Source organism: Thecamonas trahens (assembly GCF_000142905.1).
Source record: "Thecamonas trahens ATCC 50062 unplaced genomic scaffold supercont1.45, whole genome shotgun sequence".
Classification (NCBI taxonomy): Eukaryota; order Apusomonadida; family Apusomonadidae; genus Thecamonas; species Thecamonas trahens.
The window spans coordinates 103,165-119,753 of record NW_013657635.1 but is presented as its reverse complement, the minus strand read 5'-3'; the positions used below and the strand labels follow the sequence as shown (position 1 = coordinate 119,753).

The following is a 16,589-nucleotide window of genomic DNA, read 5'->3' as shown; positions in this document are numbered from 1 at the left end:
TGTGAGGGCATCGGCCGGCGGGGTGCAGAGAGGCACGGAGGCTATTTTATACAGCATACACGCCATACAGACGCGCATCGCATGGCGGCGGCGCCAACGACGACGTCAGTATCATCGACTTTGTCCTGGTTGTAGTCTTGACTGGGGTCTTGGCCGCAGCTCTACGCATCGTAGAAAAAGGTCGAGACGTAGTAGCGGATGACAAAGGCAAAGAGGCAGGAGACGGCCTGGAGGGCCATGAGATGGAGGTTGAGGGTCGATTCGGGGAGCGGGCCGGCGAAGTAGAGGTAGAGGTTGAGCAGGTTGTGGTGGGCCGGGACGGCGTGGAGGAGGCCGGTGTCAGGATCGTAGCGGGCAAGCCTGTGGCGTGGGCACTTGACCTTGAACAGCATGGGCCCGATGAGGATTTGGTAGAGCGAGAGGACAAAGTTGAGGATCTGCGGGAGGAAGAAAAGCATGAGGGTCTTGGAAAAGTGGCCGAGGATGGCGACGACGGCAAAGGACATGCCGGCAAAGTAGGTAAAGGTGTCGCCGACAAAGACCGACGACGGGTACCAGTTGTAGTGGAGGAGAGCAAGGGTGACGCCGACAAATGGGAGCATGAGAGAGAGCGAGAACTGGTGCAAGTCGGGCTCTGACGACGCCGATGGCGCGAGCATCTCCACCAGGTTGTGGACAACGACGGCGAGGGCAATGACAAACGACTGGCCGGCCTCAAGGCCGTTGATGCCAGCGTAGATGTTGATGGCGTTGGTGCAAAAAATGGCGACGCAGCCCATGTATCCGATGTAAAAGAGGCCGAGGTCGAAGAACGGGCCGAGCCACGGGCGGAGCATGTTGGGCACGACCACCGACGTCCCGCCCGAGTACGCCGCCAGCAGCGGTAGCGTCGCCACCGTCGGAAGAACGAGTTTGTACCGCCAACGCAGCTCAAGCACATCGTCGGCAAAGCCGAGGAGGAGCATGAAGCAGATCGAGTGCAGAGCCGCGTTGTACTCACCGAGGTCGATGGCCCGGTCGGTGCCGGCATCCGCAAGCGCGTTGCGGACCGCAGGCTCGCCAAAGCGGAAAACCACGACCGTGGCCAGGTAGATGACACCGCAGACGAGGCCGAGCGACTCGGGCACCTTGGTCCGGCTGCCCCACTGCGTCCGCGGCGTCCCGGCGGCGTCAAACTTGTTGATGTCGATACCAAACAGCCCGTTGTCGCGCAGCGACGGCGCAAGCTTGGGAATAAGCGTCCATGCCAGCGCATACGCCATGGCCGAGGCAGCAAGTGTCGTGCCGAGCATCCGTCGCATCTCAACAGGCATATCCACGTCGCCGGCGGGCGCCATCAGCAGCCACGACGCCACGCCGACAACCACGGAGAGCAGCGCTGCCGTGGCCATCACAAACGACCGCGACGAAGCGTGAGCGGCGGCAAAGTCTGACATCGAAGAAGCGGCGGCGGTGGTGGTAGAGTCGGTGGAGATGATGGTGTTGGTGGAGGAGGAAGAGGTGGAGTCGGTGGAGGAGGTGGAGTCGGTGGAGGAGGTGGTCATGGTGGTGATGGTGGTGGGGGCAGCAGTAGAGGCGGTGCCAGCGAGGTGTTGCTCAACGAGGGCGACGTAGACGGCCTTGCGGGATCTGCTGGGCGGAAGGTCGACCTGGAGTGCGGGGGGTGGAGGGTGAGGGAGGGGGGGGGGCAAGGGGGGGGGGTGGGGGGGGTGGGCAAGGGCAGACTGCTTACCTCATGGGTGGCGAGAAAGGCGCGCAGCTGGGCCACGGTGTTGCCTGCGATGTTGTCGGTGTCGATTGACATGGTTGGAGAGGGAGGGTGACGGGGAGGGGAAGGAGGGGGGGGCGGGGGTGGTGGGTGGGTGAGGATGTGGGTGAGGGTATGAGTGGTGTGGTGTGGTGTGGTGGTGGTGTGGGTGGTTGGGTGAGGTGTGCGCAGGTCCGTGTCAGTGCTTGTGTCATGGTTGGCTCGACTGCCCCTGCCACTGGTGCCACAGCCTCTACCATTCCGCCCATAGGCGAGGGCTTGGGTGCGAGATCTCGGTCACATCAGCTTCATCCCGCCACACCCTCACATAGTTCTGACCTGATTCAAGTCCAGCATGGTCCATCAGTCCTCGCTTCGCCACCGCCCTGTCTTGTGCTGGCCCATTGCGACCGCCATCGATTATGCCACGTTGGCGTATTCGATCGAATTCCGCTGCTCGGCGAGATGCCGGCGGACGGAACGACCGTTAGACGGGCAACAGAGACCTTGGGGGGGGGGGGGCTTGTCGTGGGAGCACATCGCGCAGGTATAACACCGCACTTTGAGACACGACAGCGGTAAGGTAGCAACGGCATGGACGGGTACTACACCGGGACGATCAAGGCCGGGCCTGCGGGGACGACGCGTATTGTGCCGTCGCCGGCGCATGTGCAGGCGGCGCTGGCCGGCGGCGAGACACCGTCGAGGCACGTCCATCACTCGGGCATTATCAAGGCCGGTGCGCCGGGTGCGACCCGGGTCGTGCCGTCGCCGAGCAAGGAAGCAGCTGTGTCAGCAACGCCGCCGCGCGCCTCGCAGCCGTACGCCTCGGGCGTCATCCACGCTCGCTCGCAGGGCTACAACGTCGTCACGCCACTCAAGGACATCCAGTCGGGCGCGGCCCACGGGCCAGCCGAGCCTGCGGCCACACCGCCGCCGCCGGCCCGCCACCCCATCCGCGCCTCAGGCGACGGCGGATCGACGGCGTCGCCGCTGTACGACGGCGAACGCGGTGTGCCTGGCGCCATCCCGCGCCGCTCCGGGGCGATCTCCACCAGAGGAGACAACGGCGAGCCGGGCTCGGACGGCATCGGCGTCCCACGCAAGACAGGCTCGGGCCGCATTGTCGCCACTTGTCAGGGCTACACAAAGGTTGTGGCCTCGTCTGCCCAGCTCGCTGCCGATGCTGCCGCAGGCGGCCTCGCCTCGCCGGCCCGCCCGCGCTACGTCTCGTCGCCCATTCGCTCTGCCGGGCCGGGAGCGACCAACGCAGGCTCCATCCTGGCTGTCCGCTCCACACCAACCTCACAGGGCCCGATCGAGCTCGCCCGCGACCCGCCCAAGGGCTACCTTCCGCACGGTACCATTCGCTACGTCGCCGACAAGCGTTCGCCCGTCGCCCGCTTTGTTCCCCCCGAGCAGTGGGCCAAGGATCACCCGGACTCCGGCCAGTGCGCCGGCGCCCTGCCGCCACGTGCCGGCAAGGTCATCCGCGCTACCTTTCCGGGCTACACCAACATGTCCCAGTGACCTGGCCGGTCGCCTCTCGGATGCTGGCCGATCCAAGCGCAAGCTATCGGAGCATTCCGGTCTGTACGTGTCAGCTGCGGAGTCGACCAGCTTGGGTCGGTCGGTCGAAGCCGGTCGGTCGGTCAAGCGTGGAAGCGCAAGTGGCCGAGTGCGGCGCAGTTGGGCCGACAGAAGTCTCGCAGCAGCAGACAACACACGGCGCCAGCGAGCACGAACCACAAGCAACAAAGACATGAGCGCAGTCACAGAGGGTGCGGTGCAGGGTGCGGGTACGTGGGTGCGGGGCGCCGGGGGGTGTGGGGGGGGGAGGGGAAGAGAGCGTGGCGAGCGGACGACTCATGCAACGTGTCGCGCGCCAAACGCAGCGACGACGACGACGGCGACGGTGACAGGAGAATCGGCAGCAGCGGCGGATGTGGTTGGCGAAGGTACGGAAATCGATCTGGATCTGGGCTTTGGCGAGTGTGCCGGCGAAAGTGCAGGCGAGGTTGACGCCGAGACAGCGCGGTTTGATGCGCTGGTAGGCGAGCTGGAGGACGCCATCATGGATCCGGCGTTTGGTGAGGCGCTGGAGCAGTTCCGCGACGCGCACTGTGAGATGTTTGATGACGGTGAGGAGAACAAGCTCGAATATATGCCGCTCTTCTCCGAGTGGCAGGCCATGGTCGAGGGCATGGTCGCCGAGGCGCTTGCCGCCGCCGGCTCGTCGATGGCCGAGTTCATGTCGATCCTCGCCACCCGCGACGAGAACGAGCTGCAGGGCGAGGTCTTTGAGCTTCTGATGGCCTGCGGCGACTTTGAGGCGTTCAAGGACGAAATGCTGGCCCACAAGGCCGCAGTCACCGGAGCCACCGTCCAGCTCTCGCTCGACATCACCGGCGTGTAGGCTGGGAAGAACTTTACGGCGCAGCAGACGCTTATGTGGCTCGGGCGCGGTGCCGCTGGGACGTGTGTGGTCCATCAGTTGGGGCATCGCGCCGTCATGACGTCGTCTGCAGCGGCGGCACTCGCAGGTGTGAGCCTACTCTGAGGCTGGGCTGGCGCTGGTCTCAACAGTCGGGGCGGGCGGAGCCGCGTCGGCAGGCGTGCACTCGACGCCCGAATCTGTCGGGCCGTCAACGCATCCGCTATCGACGACAAACGGACCAGGGCCGTCAAGAGCGGCCCTGGCCTGGAGCCACGCCTCGACTTCGGCTGGATCGTGGCCCTTGTCCGGGACTGGCTGCGAGATAAAGGCGGTGACGCCGGCGTCGATGACAAAGAAGCGTTCGGGCCAGGCGGCGTAGGCCGACTCGAACGCGTTGCTCATGCAGTCGACGTAGACCGGAAGTTCCAAACCGTAGTCAGCGACGTACTCGGCTGCGCGCGCGGCGCGCTCGGGCAGGCTTTTCGGTTGAGGGTACGGCTCACGGCCGCCGCCGACCGGCATTGGCCACTCATCGGAGGCGTGGGCCTCGACGATGTACAGAAAGACAAAGTCCGCCACGTGGGCGTAGTCTGCGGCAAGGGCGTTGAAGATGGGCACGCCTCTCCGCGACGGCGGTCACGACCGCGAGCCGGCGACGACGACGAGGGCGCGGCCGCGGGCGGTGGCGTCTGCGGCGAGGGCGGTGATGCACGTGCTGCCGGCCGCGGAGGGAGCAGACGACGTGAGCGCGGCAAGCGAAAAGACAGTGGCCGGCGGCGGCGTATCGCGGACGACGAGGCCTCCCTGCTGTGAGCGGTCGAAGCGGATGTAGACGGGGCGGTCGATGTTGTGGTTGAAGCGCATGTCGTAGCGGGCGTTGTTGAGGGCCTTGAGGGCCGAGGGCATGTCGCGATCGGCGATGGCGAGAACATCACGAAGAACGCGAGTCTGAATGCGCAGGGTGACCCGTGCGCGCCAGGCGTCAGTGTCGTGCTGGGCGTACTCTGCGAGGACAGCCGGATCGGTGCGGGCGGCGTTCTCGGCGGCCCAAAGGGCGGCCACCTGCTCTTCCGAGAACACCATGTCCGTCTTTGCGTACGAGTAGTGGTACCCGGACTTACCCGAGGTGGAGTGGTGCATGCCCATGGCCGGGCCGGGTGGCGTGGTGGGGCGAAGGCGAGTATGTCCCGCTTCGGCCTCTACCTCTCGCCGCCGCCGTGCATCGCCTGCCTGTCCCCGCCGCCTTCCTTTCGTGCCACGCCACCAAGAAGATTTCTATGGCGCGGCTACAGGTTTGTGGGAGTGCAAAGGCACATTCAAATGTGTATGTGTATGTGTATGTGCTTTTGTGTGCGTGCGTTTGTGTGTACACAGCCCTTCTATGCCCAGTCGCGCGTCTGATCAGCTGTACTACCAGGATGCCTACCGACGGGGTGCGAGCGTGTTCGCCCGTCGCGACCGCAGTTGCCAACGCGATCGCGATCGCGTGCGACGGACATCATCAGCTGGCAAGCCCCAACAGGTTGCAGAGGTGTTGGAGCCCAGTAGCTCGTCTCTGACCATTGGTCACGCCATGAGCGTGGTAAATGTTATGGACACCATGTTGTACGTGATGGCTTTGAGTGGTTGTGGGGGCATGGACGCGCTGCTCCAGGTCATGAGTTGGGGAGGGGGGAACAGGAAGGGCTGTCAGGAAAAAGGTCGTAAAGGCCTCGGTCACTCACTTGTGCGGACGACAATGTCGAGATCAGAGAGGAGACGAAGGCTGCATTAACAGCTGCAGTGCAGAGGTGGATGAAGGCACGCATTGGGCATGGCTTAGGTGAAGTGACATCGGAAGAGGTGGCTGGTGCTCAACTTAGCAAAGCCCAGTTGGAGGTTGTCGCTGCCGATGTCAAGGTCGAAGTGGTCAAGGCTAAGGTCGGAGTGGCCGAGGCCAAGGTGAGTGTGGCCGAGGCCATGCTGGAGGCCGGCGAGGCCGATTTGGTTGACGTGGCCGAGGCCAAGGTCGAAGTGGCCGAGGCCAAGGCGAGTGTGGCCGAGGCCAAGGTCGGAGTAGCCGAGGCTACAGTCGGAGTGGCCGAGGCCAAGGTGAGTGTGGCCGAGGCCAAGTTGGAGGCCGGCGAGGCTGATCCTGTTGACGTGGCCGAGGCTAAGGCCGGAGTGGCCGAGGCCAAGGTCGGAGTGGTCGGAGCCAAGGTGAGTGTGGCCGAGGCCAAGGTCGGAGTAGCCGAGGCTACGGTCGGAGTGGCCGAGGCCAAGGTGAGTGTGGCCGAGGCCATGCTGGAGGCCGGCGAGGCCGATTTGGTTGACGTGGCCGAGGCCAAGGCCGAAGTGGCCGAGGCTACAGTCGGAGTGGCCGAGGCCAAGGTGAGTGTGGCCGAGGCCAAGTTGGAGGCCGGCGAGGCTGATCCTGTTGACGTGGCCGAGGCTAAGGCCGGAGTGGCCGAGGCCAAGGTCGGAGTGGCCGGAGCCAAGGTGAGTGTGGCCGAGGCCAAGGTGAGTGTGGCCAAGGCCAAGCTGGAGGCTGGCGAGGCTGATCCTGTTGACGTGGCCGAGGCCAAGGTCGGAGTGGCCGAGGCCAAGATTGCTCACGGAAAGAGTCGCGGCGATTCCGAGGAAGACATTGCGTCGCTCTCTGCCTACGCCGACTTTCTGCGCAGCAACATGCGCAAACTCGCCAGTCTGCACACGGGGAATGCCAATGGTGCACCTGCCAGCTCTTCTCGCGATCACATTGGGATTGTCCAACCCAAGGGCCCTGCCTCGCGATCAATGTTTGGTGGTTTCGCCGAGACGGAATCACCTGTCTCGGATCCTGCTGCCCTTCTTCCTCTGGTTGTGTCGGGCCATCTTGAGCTGGTGGTTTGGCCTGGGAACAGCTCTTCCAGCGATGATGGCAGTCTTGCGTTGCAGGACTTGGACTTGGCCCCTGCCCTCGATGCCAAGCTTGCACCTCCACTTTTCCGCAAAGCTTTTACCATGCGGGCCGAGATGGAGACTGTGCGGCATTCCGTGACACACGACCTTTGGACGCTTGTCTTTTCCTCGAGCTCTCGTCCCCTTGTTGGCCTAGACACCGACGCTATGCGGACCTTCCATCTGGAAAAGGCTTTTGTTGCGGAGCTCTATGCCTCGCTCTCGGTCCATGTTCCTACTGCCAACGCAGAGTTGCCTCTGCCGCTTGATGCCATCCGATTGCGGTGCGAGCGCGCTGCAGCCTTTTGCCACGACCACGCCGCTGCTCTTGATGCGGCGGTGGGTAGTGCAGCTGCCATCGCCGAGCACAAGGCACGGCTCGCAGATGCAGAGCTGGAGGCGAGTGTTGCCGCCGCCCAGGCTGGTACCGCATACAGCGAGCGGCTGAAGAACAGGCTCCTCTCCCAGGCTCACGAGTGGCAAGCCCAAGCCGAGCTGCTCTCGTCGCGCGCGGTCAAGCCCAATTCAAATTTGTCAGCACGTGTGCGCGAGGTCAGGAGCACACGGAGTGCCTCGAACGACCCGAGTACTTCTGGTGCCCGGTCAGCTGACGACGCTGCAGGTGTTGCAGAGAGACTCACAAGGCGCATGTGGCACGAGCGTCCGATCCTGCCGAACGCTGTCGCTGACGTGCTGTTTGGCGTCCGGTCCACCGAGATGACCCTTGGCTTCGGCGTGTACGAACCAGGCGTGTCTCACAAGAACGGCCAGGTAGAGGCGTACGCGCACGCTTTGGCTCTGGCTCTGGCTGGCCTCCCGCTCGGCCCATCGGTACTTTCGCTCTCTGGCCAGTTTCCCACCGCAGCCAACATGGCCAGAGGATCGCCGACCCACCCTTCTCTCCAGCTCGCGGCACACCTTGTCCGAAGCGATCACATCCTGACGGTGGATGTGGCGAGCATGACCTGCACCAGCCTCGACGAGTACGTGACGGTCGTGGTCGGCTTTGCCGTGGCCATGTCCGAAGTCACCGCCATCATGGTCCGCCGGCTGCATGAGCCGCTGCGTGCACCGCGCAGTTTCGGCCCCAACGTGGCGGTGGTCGACGGCTACGCCTTCAAGTGGTTCTTGGGATCAACGTCGCGCATGCCCAACGCGCACGCATGGAGGGTCGCGTCACCTGAGCTGTGTGCCTGTGCTCTGGTCGTCAAGACTCCGTTTGACGTCCGCCGCTGCGAGCGCACCATCAACGCGTCGCTTGGTACGACTGCCGTCCTTGTCACCCATTTCAAGACCGACATTGAGGACGAGTCGTCGGACGAGCATCCGGACGCTTCCATGGTCACCTTGTCTCACTTTCAAGACGTCGCACGCCGTCTTGCCGCACTCCATGGCATCGGCATGGTTCACGGCGACATTCGCCGCAACAACATGGTGTTTGACAACGACGGCAACGGCTTTCTCATCGACTTTGACCTTGCGCGGCCGATCCGCGAGCTCTACCCGGCATCACTCCGCCACGTGGCCGACGGTAAGCGCGCGCCCGGGCTTGTCGACCCAGGCCATGGGCGGCGCTTACCCATGGAGACTGTCCACGATGTGTTTTCGCTCGGAGCCGTCATGGACTTGTACCAGGCCGCCGACGCCACCCACCAGACGACTTGGAGTCGTCTGGTGGACGCCATGATGGCCAGTGACTCGGCCGGCAAGCTCTCCGGGAGCCTCCCCACTGCATGGCCGGAGTCATTTGCCCTGCAACGGCGCGGCGTTGTGCCTAGCGGGGCAACCACACGCGGCACCGGATCACCACCAACACCCTCTGATGCCGGAGCATGAAGCTGACCATGCTTGTTGTACCGTAGCAAAGTTCATAAAAGCCCCCCCCCCCCCCCCCCAATTCCGTAACGGAGGCTCCACCACCACGCCGTCACGCACACCACCTCTGCGGCAGCAATGGTCCGCAGACACAGACACAGACACACCGCACACTTCTCTGCACACGCCAGTGCGAAGAGCCAGAACCAACCTCACCAGCAAACCTACCCACTAGCCTTTCCTTCTCGCTATGTTCATCTCTGGAGGTGGGCGCAACAACAACCGGCGGCGCCGGCGTCGGCGGCGGCCCGGGCGCTCGTCGTACTCGTCGTACTCGTACTCGGACTCATACTCGTACGACTCGTACTCGTACTCGTCCGCCGGCCACAACTCGCGCCACCGCCGCCGTAGGCGCCGCCGCCGCTCCGACATCCGTCGCCGCCGCCAGGAGCGCATGCGCCTCTTCGGCTCGCATCAGGGCGGAGTCCACGGCCGCGCCGATGGTCGCATGCGCCCGAACCGCGGCTACAACTCAGGCTATTCGGGGCATGACTCGTACTCATACGACTCGTACTCGTACTCGTCCGCCGGCCACAGCTCGCGCCACCGCCGCCGCATCCGCCGCCGCCGCTCCGACATCCGCCGCCGCCGCGAGCAGCGGTCGCGCATGATCGGCACGATCGGGGCGGCGATCCTCGGAGGTGGCGGCTACAACAACAACCAGGGTCGCGGCCGCTCGGGCTACGGCAGTGGTGGCGGATACGGCGGCGGCGGATACGGCGGTGGCGGCGGGTACGGCAGCGGCCACTCGGGCGGAGCCTACGGATCGGCATACTCGACCGGCGGAGCAGGCCAGCCGCACATGGCTGGGCCGCATCCGTCCGTTTCGGTTGGCGGTGGCCTGGGTGTGGGTGGCGGAGGCCCGAGCTCGGCGTACGGAAGCGGGCAGCCACAAAGCGCGCCGCCGACCTGGGCTTGGTGGGTCGACGACGATGACGAGATGATGGCGTCGCAGAACACGCCTCGCGAGGTACTGGAGGCCATCAAGGGAGCGCTCGAGGCGAGCGGATACCGCCTGCAGCGGGCGTGGGCACTCAACCGCGCGCGCTGGGGAGCCAAGCTCAAGGGGTATCCGTTCCGCAAGTCGTTCCTTGCCAACACGCTGGCTCCCATCCTCACCGCCATCTCACACGCCGGCTACATGGTAGCCAACGGCGCGCACTTTGGGTCGCGAGTCCACTTTTACTTTGCACCGCTTGTTGCCGCCGGTAGCAGCCATGTCTCGCCGGCTTCGCTCCCGCCCATTGTCGTAGCTACCGGCTACAACAACAACCTCAAGATCTCGTCGAACGCCGACCCTAGCATGGTCGACGCGCTCGGCGCCGCCATGGCCGCCGAAGGTTTGCAGGTCAAGGCCAAGTTTGCACCTGAGAAGAATGGCACGTTTGCCACCTCGGTGGTGGCCTCGTTTGAGCGGCGAAACACCGCCCTGCACTCGGTCGTCCGTGTCGCCAATGCCATTGTCCAGATCGGCCTCACGCTCCTCTCTGTGGCCGGCGAGTACATCTTTGTCTTTCGCCACCACACGCCGGGTGTCGACCCACCGCTCTTCAAGTTTGTCGGTGTGGCTGGCTCCAGCGACCGTGCCTACGCCTCGGCCAATGCTCCTCAGGGACTCATCCGCGAGCTCGACTCACAGCTCGGCTCGATGTTTGGCCTGCAGAAGCCGATGGCGGCCGACGCTGCAGGCAACTACGAGTGCAAGATCCGCGGCTTTCCGTTTGTCATGTGGAAGGGCTTTACCCGGACAGCCAAGCTCCTGCTGGAGGCCATTCACCGGTACGTCTCGCAGACAGTCATTGCCGTCGGCGACTCTGACTATTTTGCCGTCCTTGCCCCGCTCGACGGAACCCACGACTCTGGCGTCGGCCGCGGCGGCGGCGTAACCATGGTCAACCTCACCCACGAGCAGTTCCGAGTCCTCCCCGACGACCCGCGGCTCTTCGCCGCCATCCGCACCGCGCTCGGCCAGTTTGGCATTTCGGCCGGGCGGCCGCCGGCGGCTCGCGTCGCTAACGACCCATTTGCCCATCACGCCACCCAGTTTTACGCCAGCAACACCTTCTCGCACAAGTACCAGCTTATCGTCTCGGAGCTGGCCGTCGTCAACACTCTCCGCGCAGAGGGCTTCCGCGTCGAGGCCGTTCACAACACCAAGCACGCTGCCCAGATCCTGCGGTACAACGCGCAGACCCGTCGGGAGGAGCCGGTGACGTCCACAAAGTCGGACGTTGTCATTATGGTCCGCTACGCGCCCGGACAGGCTCACTCGGCCAACGCTGCACAGCTGAGCATGGTGTCGTCCTCGTCGTCGTCCGGTTGCGGCGAGTCGGCCGCACGCCCAGCGCAAGGCACTGGCTCGGCACTCCCGCCCGGCTGGGAGGCCAAGGTCGATCCGGGCTCGGGTAAGATGTACTACGTCAACCATCACACCAAGACAACAACCTGGGACCGCCCGACAACCAGCGCTGGTGGCGCGCCGATCATGGCTGCCTCGTCTCACTCGTCGGCTCATCCCGCGGCATCGACGCCTGTCCCGGCCCTCCCCGACGGGTGGACCTCGGATGTCGACGCCAACACTGGCCGCCGGTACTACATCAACACCCGGACGCACCAAACCCAGTGGCACGCGCCGCCGGCACCGCCGGCGTCGTCGTCGGCCGCGCCGGCAACGCCGGCGCTCCCGCCGGGCTGGGAGGCCAAGATTGATCCGGCGTCGGGCCGCACCTTTTACGTCGACCACAACACCAAGCAATCGCAGTGGACGCCGCCGCCGGGCGTCACGCCGCCGGCTGCAGCTGCCACGCCACCGCCGCCGCGGGCCCATTTCAACCCCTACCAGCAGCCCAACACGCCCGTCGTCTCGCCACTCGTCGGCAACCCCTACGGCGCGCCCGTTGCCGCTCCCGGCGGCCAGCCTGCCGTCTACGGCGCACCTGCAGCCGCCTCGGCCAACCCGTACGCGCTCGACCCATCTGCCGCACAGCAGCCGGCATCGGCAGCATCGGGCTACCAGCCGGCTCGGGCCACACCAACAGCGGCGGCCAACCCGTACGGCAAGCCGGCCGCGTACGGTGCGGCGGCGTCGTCGACCGGCGCAGCGCCGCCGCCGTTCTAGTCTTGCCTACTTGCGGGTCTTCTTGAGCGCCACGGCAGTTGGCAGCAGTGAAAGCACCACAGGATCAACACTCACAGGTGGCGGAGCCGCTGCCGCCGCAGTAGGAGGGGGAGGCACAGCCGCCACAGCCAGCGGCGGAGTGTCCGTCGCGACAAGAGTCTTCTGGCGCTTGGCTTGCGGGGCCGGGTGCATGTGGTGCGGGGCCGGATGCATGCGGTGCGGGGCCGGATGCATGCGGTGTGGGGCCGGATGCATGTGATGCGGGGCCGGGTGCATGTGGTGCGGGGCCGGATGCATGTGCATCGGGCGCGGGGGAGTCGGACAGGGCGGAGCCCGCCGCAGCGGCAGGGTCTCCCACCCCGGGACCGGGCCGGGAGGCAGCGGAATGGAGGCGAGGTCGATGGAGGGAGGCGGCTGGCCATCATTGCTGCTGTCTTCGGCAACAGTGGCCTCCCCGACGGCATCTGCGTCTGCGTCTGCGCCTGCGTCTGTGTCTGCGCCTGCAGGCTTGGGCAGCTCGTGCGGGAGTGGGGTGTAGCCCGGGACGGCGGTGCCAGCGGCGGCGAGGGCGGCAGCAAGGGCCTCAGGCGACTTGTGGGAAGCCTGAATCTTGGAGCGGAGGAAGCCGACATCCGAGGCGACCCGGCGCTTGGCAGAGCCAGCCAGAAAGCCTTGGGTGAGGGCATGCTCGAGGTAGCGCAGGCGGGCGAGGGCGGCGGCTGGGTCGGTGGCCACCAGAGCGTCCTCGGCGGCCTGCTTGGCCTTGACCTTGGCCTTGCGGCGGCGTCGGTTCTCCTCGTCGCGCTGGCGGGCGCGGACCTCGGAGGCGTACCCGCCTGTACCTGCGCCTCGCTTGCCCATGACTGTGCGTGTGTCGAGGGGGTGGGGGTGGGGGTGGGGAGAGAGGGGTTGGGCGCCGGTGTTACTGCAATTTGGGCCGCTGACTCGGCGACAGGTCATCGGGAGCCAAGCCCGACAACTTTGTACGGTGTTTCGTCGAGGTGGGTACCGGCCTCAACGCAGGCGGTGATCCAGTCATCGTCGACGAGGTACATGGGCCGGAGCTGACGGAGCTGGTTGCGGATGGCCGGGATGCGGTCGGGTGCCTGGCGGGAGACAACAACGTGGGTGACCGTGTTGTCAAGCGCGGGTGCAACGGTACCGCCGTGGTGGCGGATGACGACGTCGAGGAGGTCGAGCGGAGTGACGGCTAGCCGAGATGCCGGGTCAATTGGCGACGCGTTGATGTCAAGGTAGACGACGGCGGCGCGGAAGGTCGACCAACGTGTGTGGAGGCCGTAGCGGTCCTCAAGGCTGCGCAGCGCGGCCGGCGCGATGCGAGCCTCACTCGGCTCGACAAGCCGCCCGCACTGCTTGGTGATTTGCGCAAAGGCAAGACGAAGCGAGTCGGTGGTAGCGTCGTCGGCGTACGAGTCGCCGTAAATGTCGGAGCGTTTGGCAAAGTGTTCGGCCGTTGTCGGCGTGGTGTGGATCATGTAACGCGGCTCGAGCGGGAGCCGCTTGCCGGCCGCTACGCAGTCGGTGATCCAGGAGTAGTGGATGACATCGAGCGAGGTCGGATGTGCGGTGATGATGTTGCGAACCTTGAGAACAAGACCGCGGGCGACTACAGCAAACATAGAGCCGTCAACGGCCGGGTTCTGCGAGATGCTTGCTCCGTGCTCGACGAGAGCCTTCTCGAGCTCGGCCTTGGTCACACCTGCGTTGCGATCGCCGCCGATGACACACAGCGCAAGTCCGTTGAAGAGCGAGCCGACCTTGGTCACCCCGCCACATTGATACCAGCATAGGCAGCGAGGACGGTGCGCGTGCGACCACGACCGCTTCCTTTGCTCAAGATTGTCTTCTTTTTCTTGCGCTTCCGCGGCGAATGGCGGGTCGAGCTTGCGGCCGCGCGCGAGCCGGGCGCCGATCCGGGTGCCTTCCGCTTTCTCAGAGCGCGATCACCGAGAGGTCGACCGGCGTTGACATGGAACTGCTGCTGCAGTTCTGGGAGTGAGAGGCCCGAGCTCCAGGGCTTGTCGTGGCGAAAGGCTCGACAGCGTGGAAAGCGGATGGTGTAGCCGGCCTTGAACTTTTCGGTCTTGATGATTTGCGGCGTGACGACAACCATGATGAGCGACTTTTCGGGCGGGATCCACACGTCGGGCTTTTCCTTGAAGCCGTCGGCGAGAATGAGGTGCGGCGGCGGCGAGTCGGTCGAGTACGGAATCCAGCGATCACCGAGTGCGGCGTCGAGATTGCGCAGCGTGTCGACCGAGTACCCTGTCCCGACCTTGGTGAACGAGTAAAAGACCGAGGGCTTGCCCCCGGGCACCGCAGGCGGGACAATGACTCCGAGCATGAACTTGGCGATGAGGCCCGAGCGGTGGCCTGTGCCGTAGTAGCCGCCGACAATGAGGACGTCGAGGTCATCGGCAGTCCGGTCGCCGTACTCGGGCTTGATCTTGAGCCAGCCGTGCGAACGGTCGCCAGCCTTCCACACCGAGTTGAGAGACTTGACCATGATGCCTTCTTCCTGGTTGGCCATAGCCTCCTCGAGCGCATCGTAGATATCATCGCCGGACTTGCCAATGGTTTGCGGCGCGATCTCAATGCGCTTGGGATCCGCGACGAGCCCGACGTCGCGCTCGAGAATCTCGATGCGCTGCGAGAGCGGCAGGTTGACGGTCGAGACTCCGTTGAACAGCAACAGGTCAAAGACGACGTAAAAGACAGACTGCTTGTCGCCCGGGTCGGCCTGCAGATTGCCGCTCGGCCCGCGCGAGTGGCGCGACGACCTCATGGCATCGAGCGCAGCGAGCTGCTCCGGGTCGACGCACCCGTTTGCACGATCATTCTCGATTTTCTTCTCGAGGTCTCGACGGGCGATGGTCTTGAGATTGCCAAATACCGAGTAGTTTTGCTTGGTCTCGTTCCACACCACGAGCTCGCCGTCGAGAATGAGCGTGTGAACCGACGACGGGATGGCTTTCTCGAGCAGCGGCTGAACCGATGCCAAGTACTCGCGGGTGTAGTCTTTGCCCGACCGCGAGAAGAGCGCAATGCGGTCTTTTGAGTAGTGAACCTGCAGCCGCTCGCCGTCGTACTTGGTCTCGATCACCCAGGGCGCCGAGCCCATCTCCTCGAGCGCCTTTTCAACGGTGTTGCACCGGACAGCAAGCATGGGCTTGATCGGTTTGAAGAGCGTGATTGCCGCTGCGCTGCTTGCCACGGGGCGGACGTTGCGGTCGGCAAACTCGAGCGCGACTTGCTTGAGCGACGAGCAAACGTTGTAAGCCTCGAGCGCGTCGGGGTGAAAGTACTTGAGGACGGTAGTCTCGGAGACATGCATCTTCATGTCTTTGAGAATGATGCGGATGATCCACTTTTGCTCGACTGCTGTCGTTTGCCGTTGTAGGCTGCGCAGAATCTCCAGGCGCGCCGAGCGCTCGACGGCGCGGGCGAGGGCGTCGAGGGCATCGTTGACCTGCTTGATCGAGAGCGTAGGTTTGTCATGGCACCGTGAGCGAAGGACTCGCTCGGCAACCTCGGCAAAGTCGCCTGCGTCCGCGCCAGCACCAAGCCCGGTTGGGATCCGCCAGTGGATGAGCGACTGCGCCGCCGCCGACGAGGCGTCGACGCCGAGCAGCTCGACATAGAGCTTGCCGAGGTTCGCCTCCTTCATACCGTACGTCGCCCGCTCTTTGTCCATCTGCGGCAGCATCAATCGCAGAATGTCAAAGTACCGCGTGTCGCCCCACCGTTCGAAGAGCGCCTGCAGCTGCTGCCGCTTCGCTTTGGTCTTGCGCGTCTGCGAGAGCTTGTGGAACACGAGGCATGCGTTGCAGAAGAGGACCTTGCTGGCGAACGTCTCGCCGTCGTCTCCTCCGCTCGCGCCCACCGCCACAGACGACGTGGTAGTGGGGAGGATGCTCGCCATGTAGACGGCTCGCTGGCGTGAGGTATAGCTCCTGTCGGGCTTTGAGCGCGGCAATGAGGTCTTGCGGCCGGCAGCCGCCAAGTTAGCGGCTCGGACAGGGATGTGTTTCGATCGATGGTACGCGATATACCGAGGCTAGAGCAGATTAGAAAACACGTTCCGAGAGCGTACAACACGAGCTACATATAGCAGGCAGTTTTGTAGGTACAGGGGCATGAATGAGGCTGTGTGTGGAGGAGGCCAGGCAAGAGTACAGTAAAAGCTAAAACTTTAATGTGTTGGGATTTTTATATGAAAATATAGATAACAAACAATAATATACAATGTTCTTGTACAATAGTAAAAATATATATATAATAATCGTACGAAATATATATGTTTATACAAAGAATCACATTGCCCGCACTATCGCGAAAATATTTATACCACACAAAAAAATTGACATTCGTCACGGCAAAGGACCCGCCTTTGCTGTCAACCGACAAGGCCGCTGACTTGCGCCGTTGGCAATGGTGGACATTGGTGGAAACTTCCACCGGCCACACCTCTT

The 16,589-nt window shown here is 64.2% G+C and overlaps 7 protein-coding genes across 7 annotated transcripts; 3 read left to right on the top strand and 4 right to left on the bottom strand.

Annotated features, from left to right (window-relative positions):
* Nucleotides 1-124: 124 nt before the first annotated feature.
* On the bottom strand, nt 125-1,852 carry AMSG_09132 (uncharacterized protein). The gene is made up of 2 exons (XM_013899399.1): nt 1,733-1,852; nt 125-1,649 (listed from the first exon to the last, which is right to left on the bottom strand). The coding sequence occupies exons 1-2, from the start codon at nt 1,802-1,804 to the stop codon at nt 162-164; spliced, it is 1,560 nt and encodes a 519-aa protein (XP_013754853.1). The 5' UTR covers nt 1,805-1,852; the 3' UTR covers nt 125-161.
* Nucleotides 1,853-2,102: 250 nt separating this feature from the next.
* AMSG_09131 (uncharacterized protein) lies at nt 2,103-3,437 on the top strand (the record flags this gene model as incomplete). Its single annotated transcript, XM_013899398.1, has 2 exons — nt 2,103-2,113; nt 2,335-3,437. The coding sequence occupies 2 exons, from the start codon at nt 2,103-2,105 to the stop codon at nt 3,275-3,277; spliced, it is 954 nt and encodes a 317-aa protein (XP_013754852.1). The 3' UTR covers nt 3,278-3,437.
* A 72-nt stretch (nt 3,438-3,509) lies between these two features.
* AMSG_09130 (uncharacterized protein) lies at nt 3,510-4,254 on the top strand (the record flags this gene model as incomplete). Its single annotated transcript, XM_013899397.1, has 2 exons — nt 3,510-3,546; nt 3,595-4,254. 2 exons carry the CDS (start codon nt 3,510-3,512, stop codon nt 4,161-4,163), a joined length of 606 nt encoding a protein of 201 aa, XP_013754851.1. The 3' UTR covers nt 4,164-4,254.
* A 44-nt stretch (nt 4,255-4,298) lies between these two features.
* On the bottom strand, nt 4,299-5,330 carry AMSG_09129 (type I iodothyronine deiodinase; the record flags this gene model as incomplete). Its single annotated transcript, XM_013899396.1, has 2 exons — nt 4,299-4,806; nt 4,828-5,330. The coding sequence occupies 2 exons, from the start codon at nt 5,328-5,330 to the stop codon at nt 4,299-4,301; spliced, it is 1,011 nt and encodes a 336-aa protein (XP_013754850.1).
* A 342-nt stretch (nt 5,331-5,672) lies between these two features.
* AMSG_12237 (uncharacterized protein) lies at nt 5,673-12,134 on the top strand. Its single transcript, XM_013899461.1, has 5 exons — nt 5,673-5,789; nt 5,936-6,125; nt 6,276-6,867; nt 7,159-8,845; nt 9,330-12,134. The coding sequence occupies exons 1-5, from the start codon at nt 5,758-5,760 to the stop codon at nt 12,094-12,096; spliced, it is 5,268 nt and encodes a 1,755-aa protein (XP_013754915.1). The 5' UTR covers nt 5,673-5,757; the 3' UTR covers nt 12,097-12,134.
* Nucleotides 12,086-12,957, bottom strand: AMSG_09126 (uncharacterized protein; the record flags this gene model as incomplete). Its single annotated transcript, XM_013899395.1, has 2 exons — nt 12,086-12,185; nt 12,223-12,957. 2 exons carry the CDS (start codon nt 12,955-12,957, stop codon nt 12,168-12,170), a joined length of 753 nt encoding a protein of 250 aa, XP_013754849.1. The 3' UTR covers nt 12,086-12,167.
* Nucleotides 12,958-13,052: 95 nt separating this feature from the next.
* Nucleotides 13,053-16,039, bottom strand: AMSG_09125 (DNA ligase; the record flags this gene model as incomplete). The annotated part of the gene is made up of 2 exons (XM_013899394.1): nt 13,053-14,038; nt 14,077-16,039. 2 exons carry the CDS (start codon nt 16,037-16,039, stop codon nt 13,053-13,055), a joined length of 2,949 nt encoding a protein of 982 aa, XP_013754848.1.
* Between the last annotated feature and the right edge of the window lie 550 nt (nt 16,040-16,589).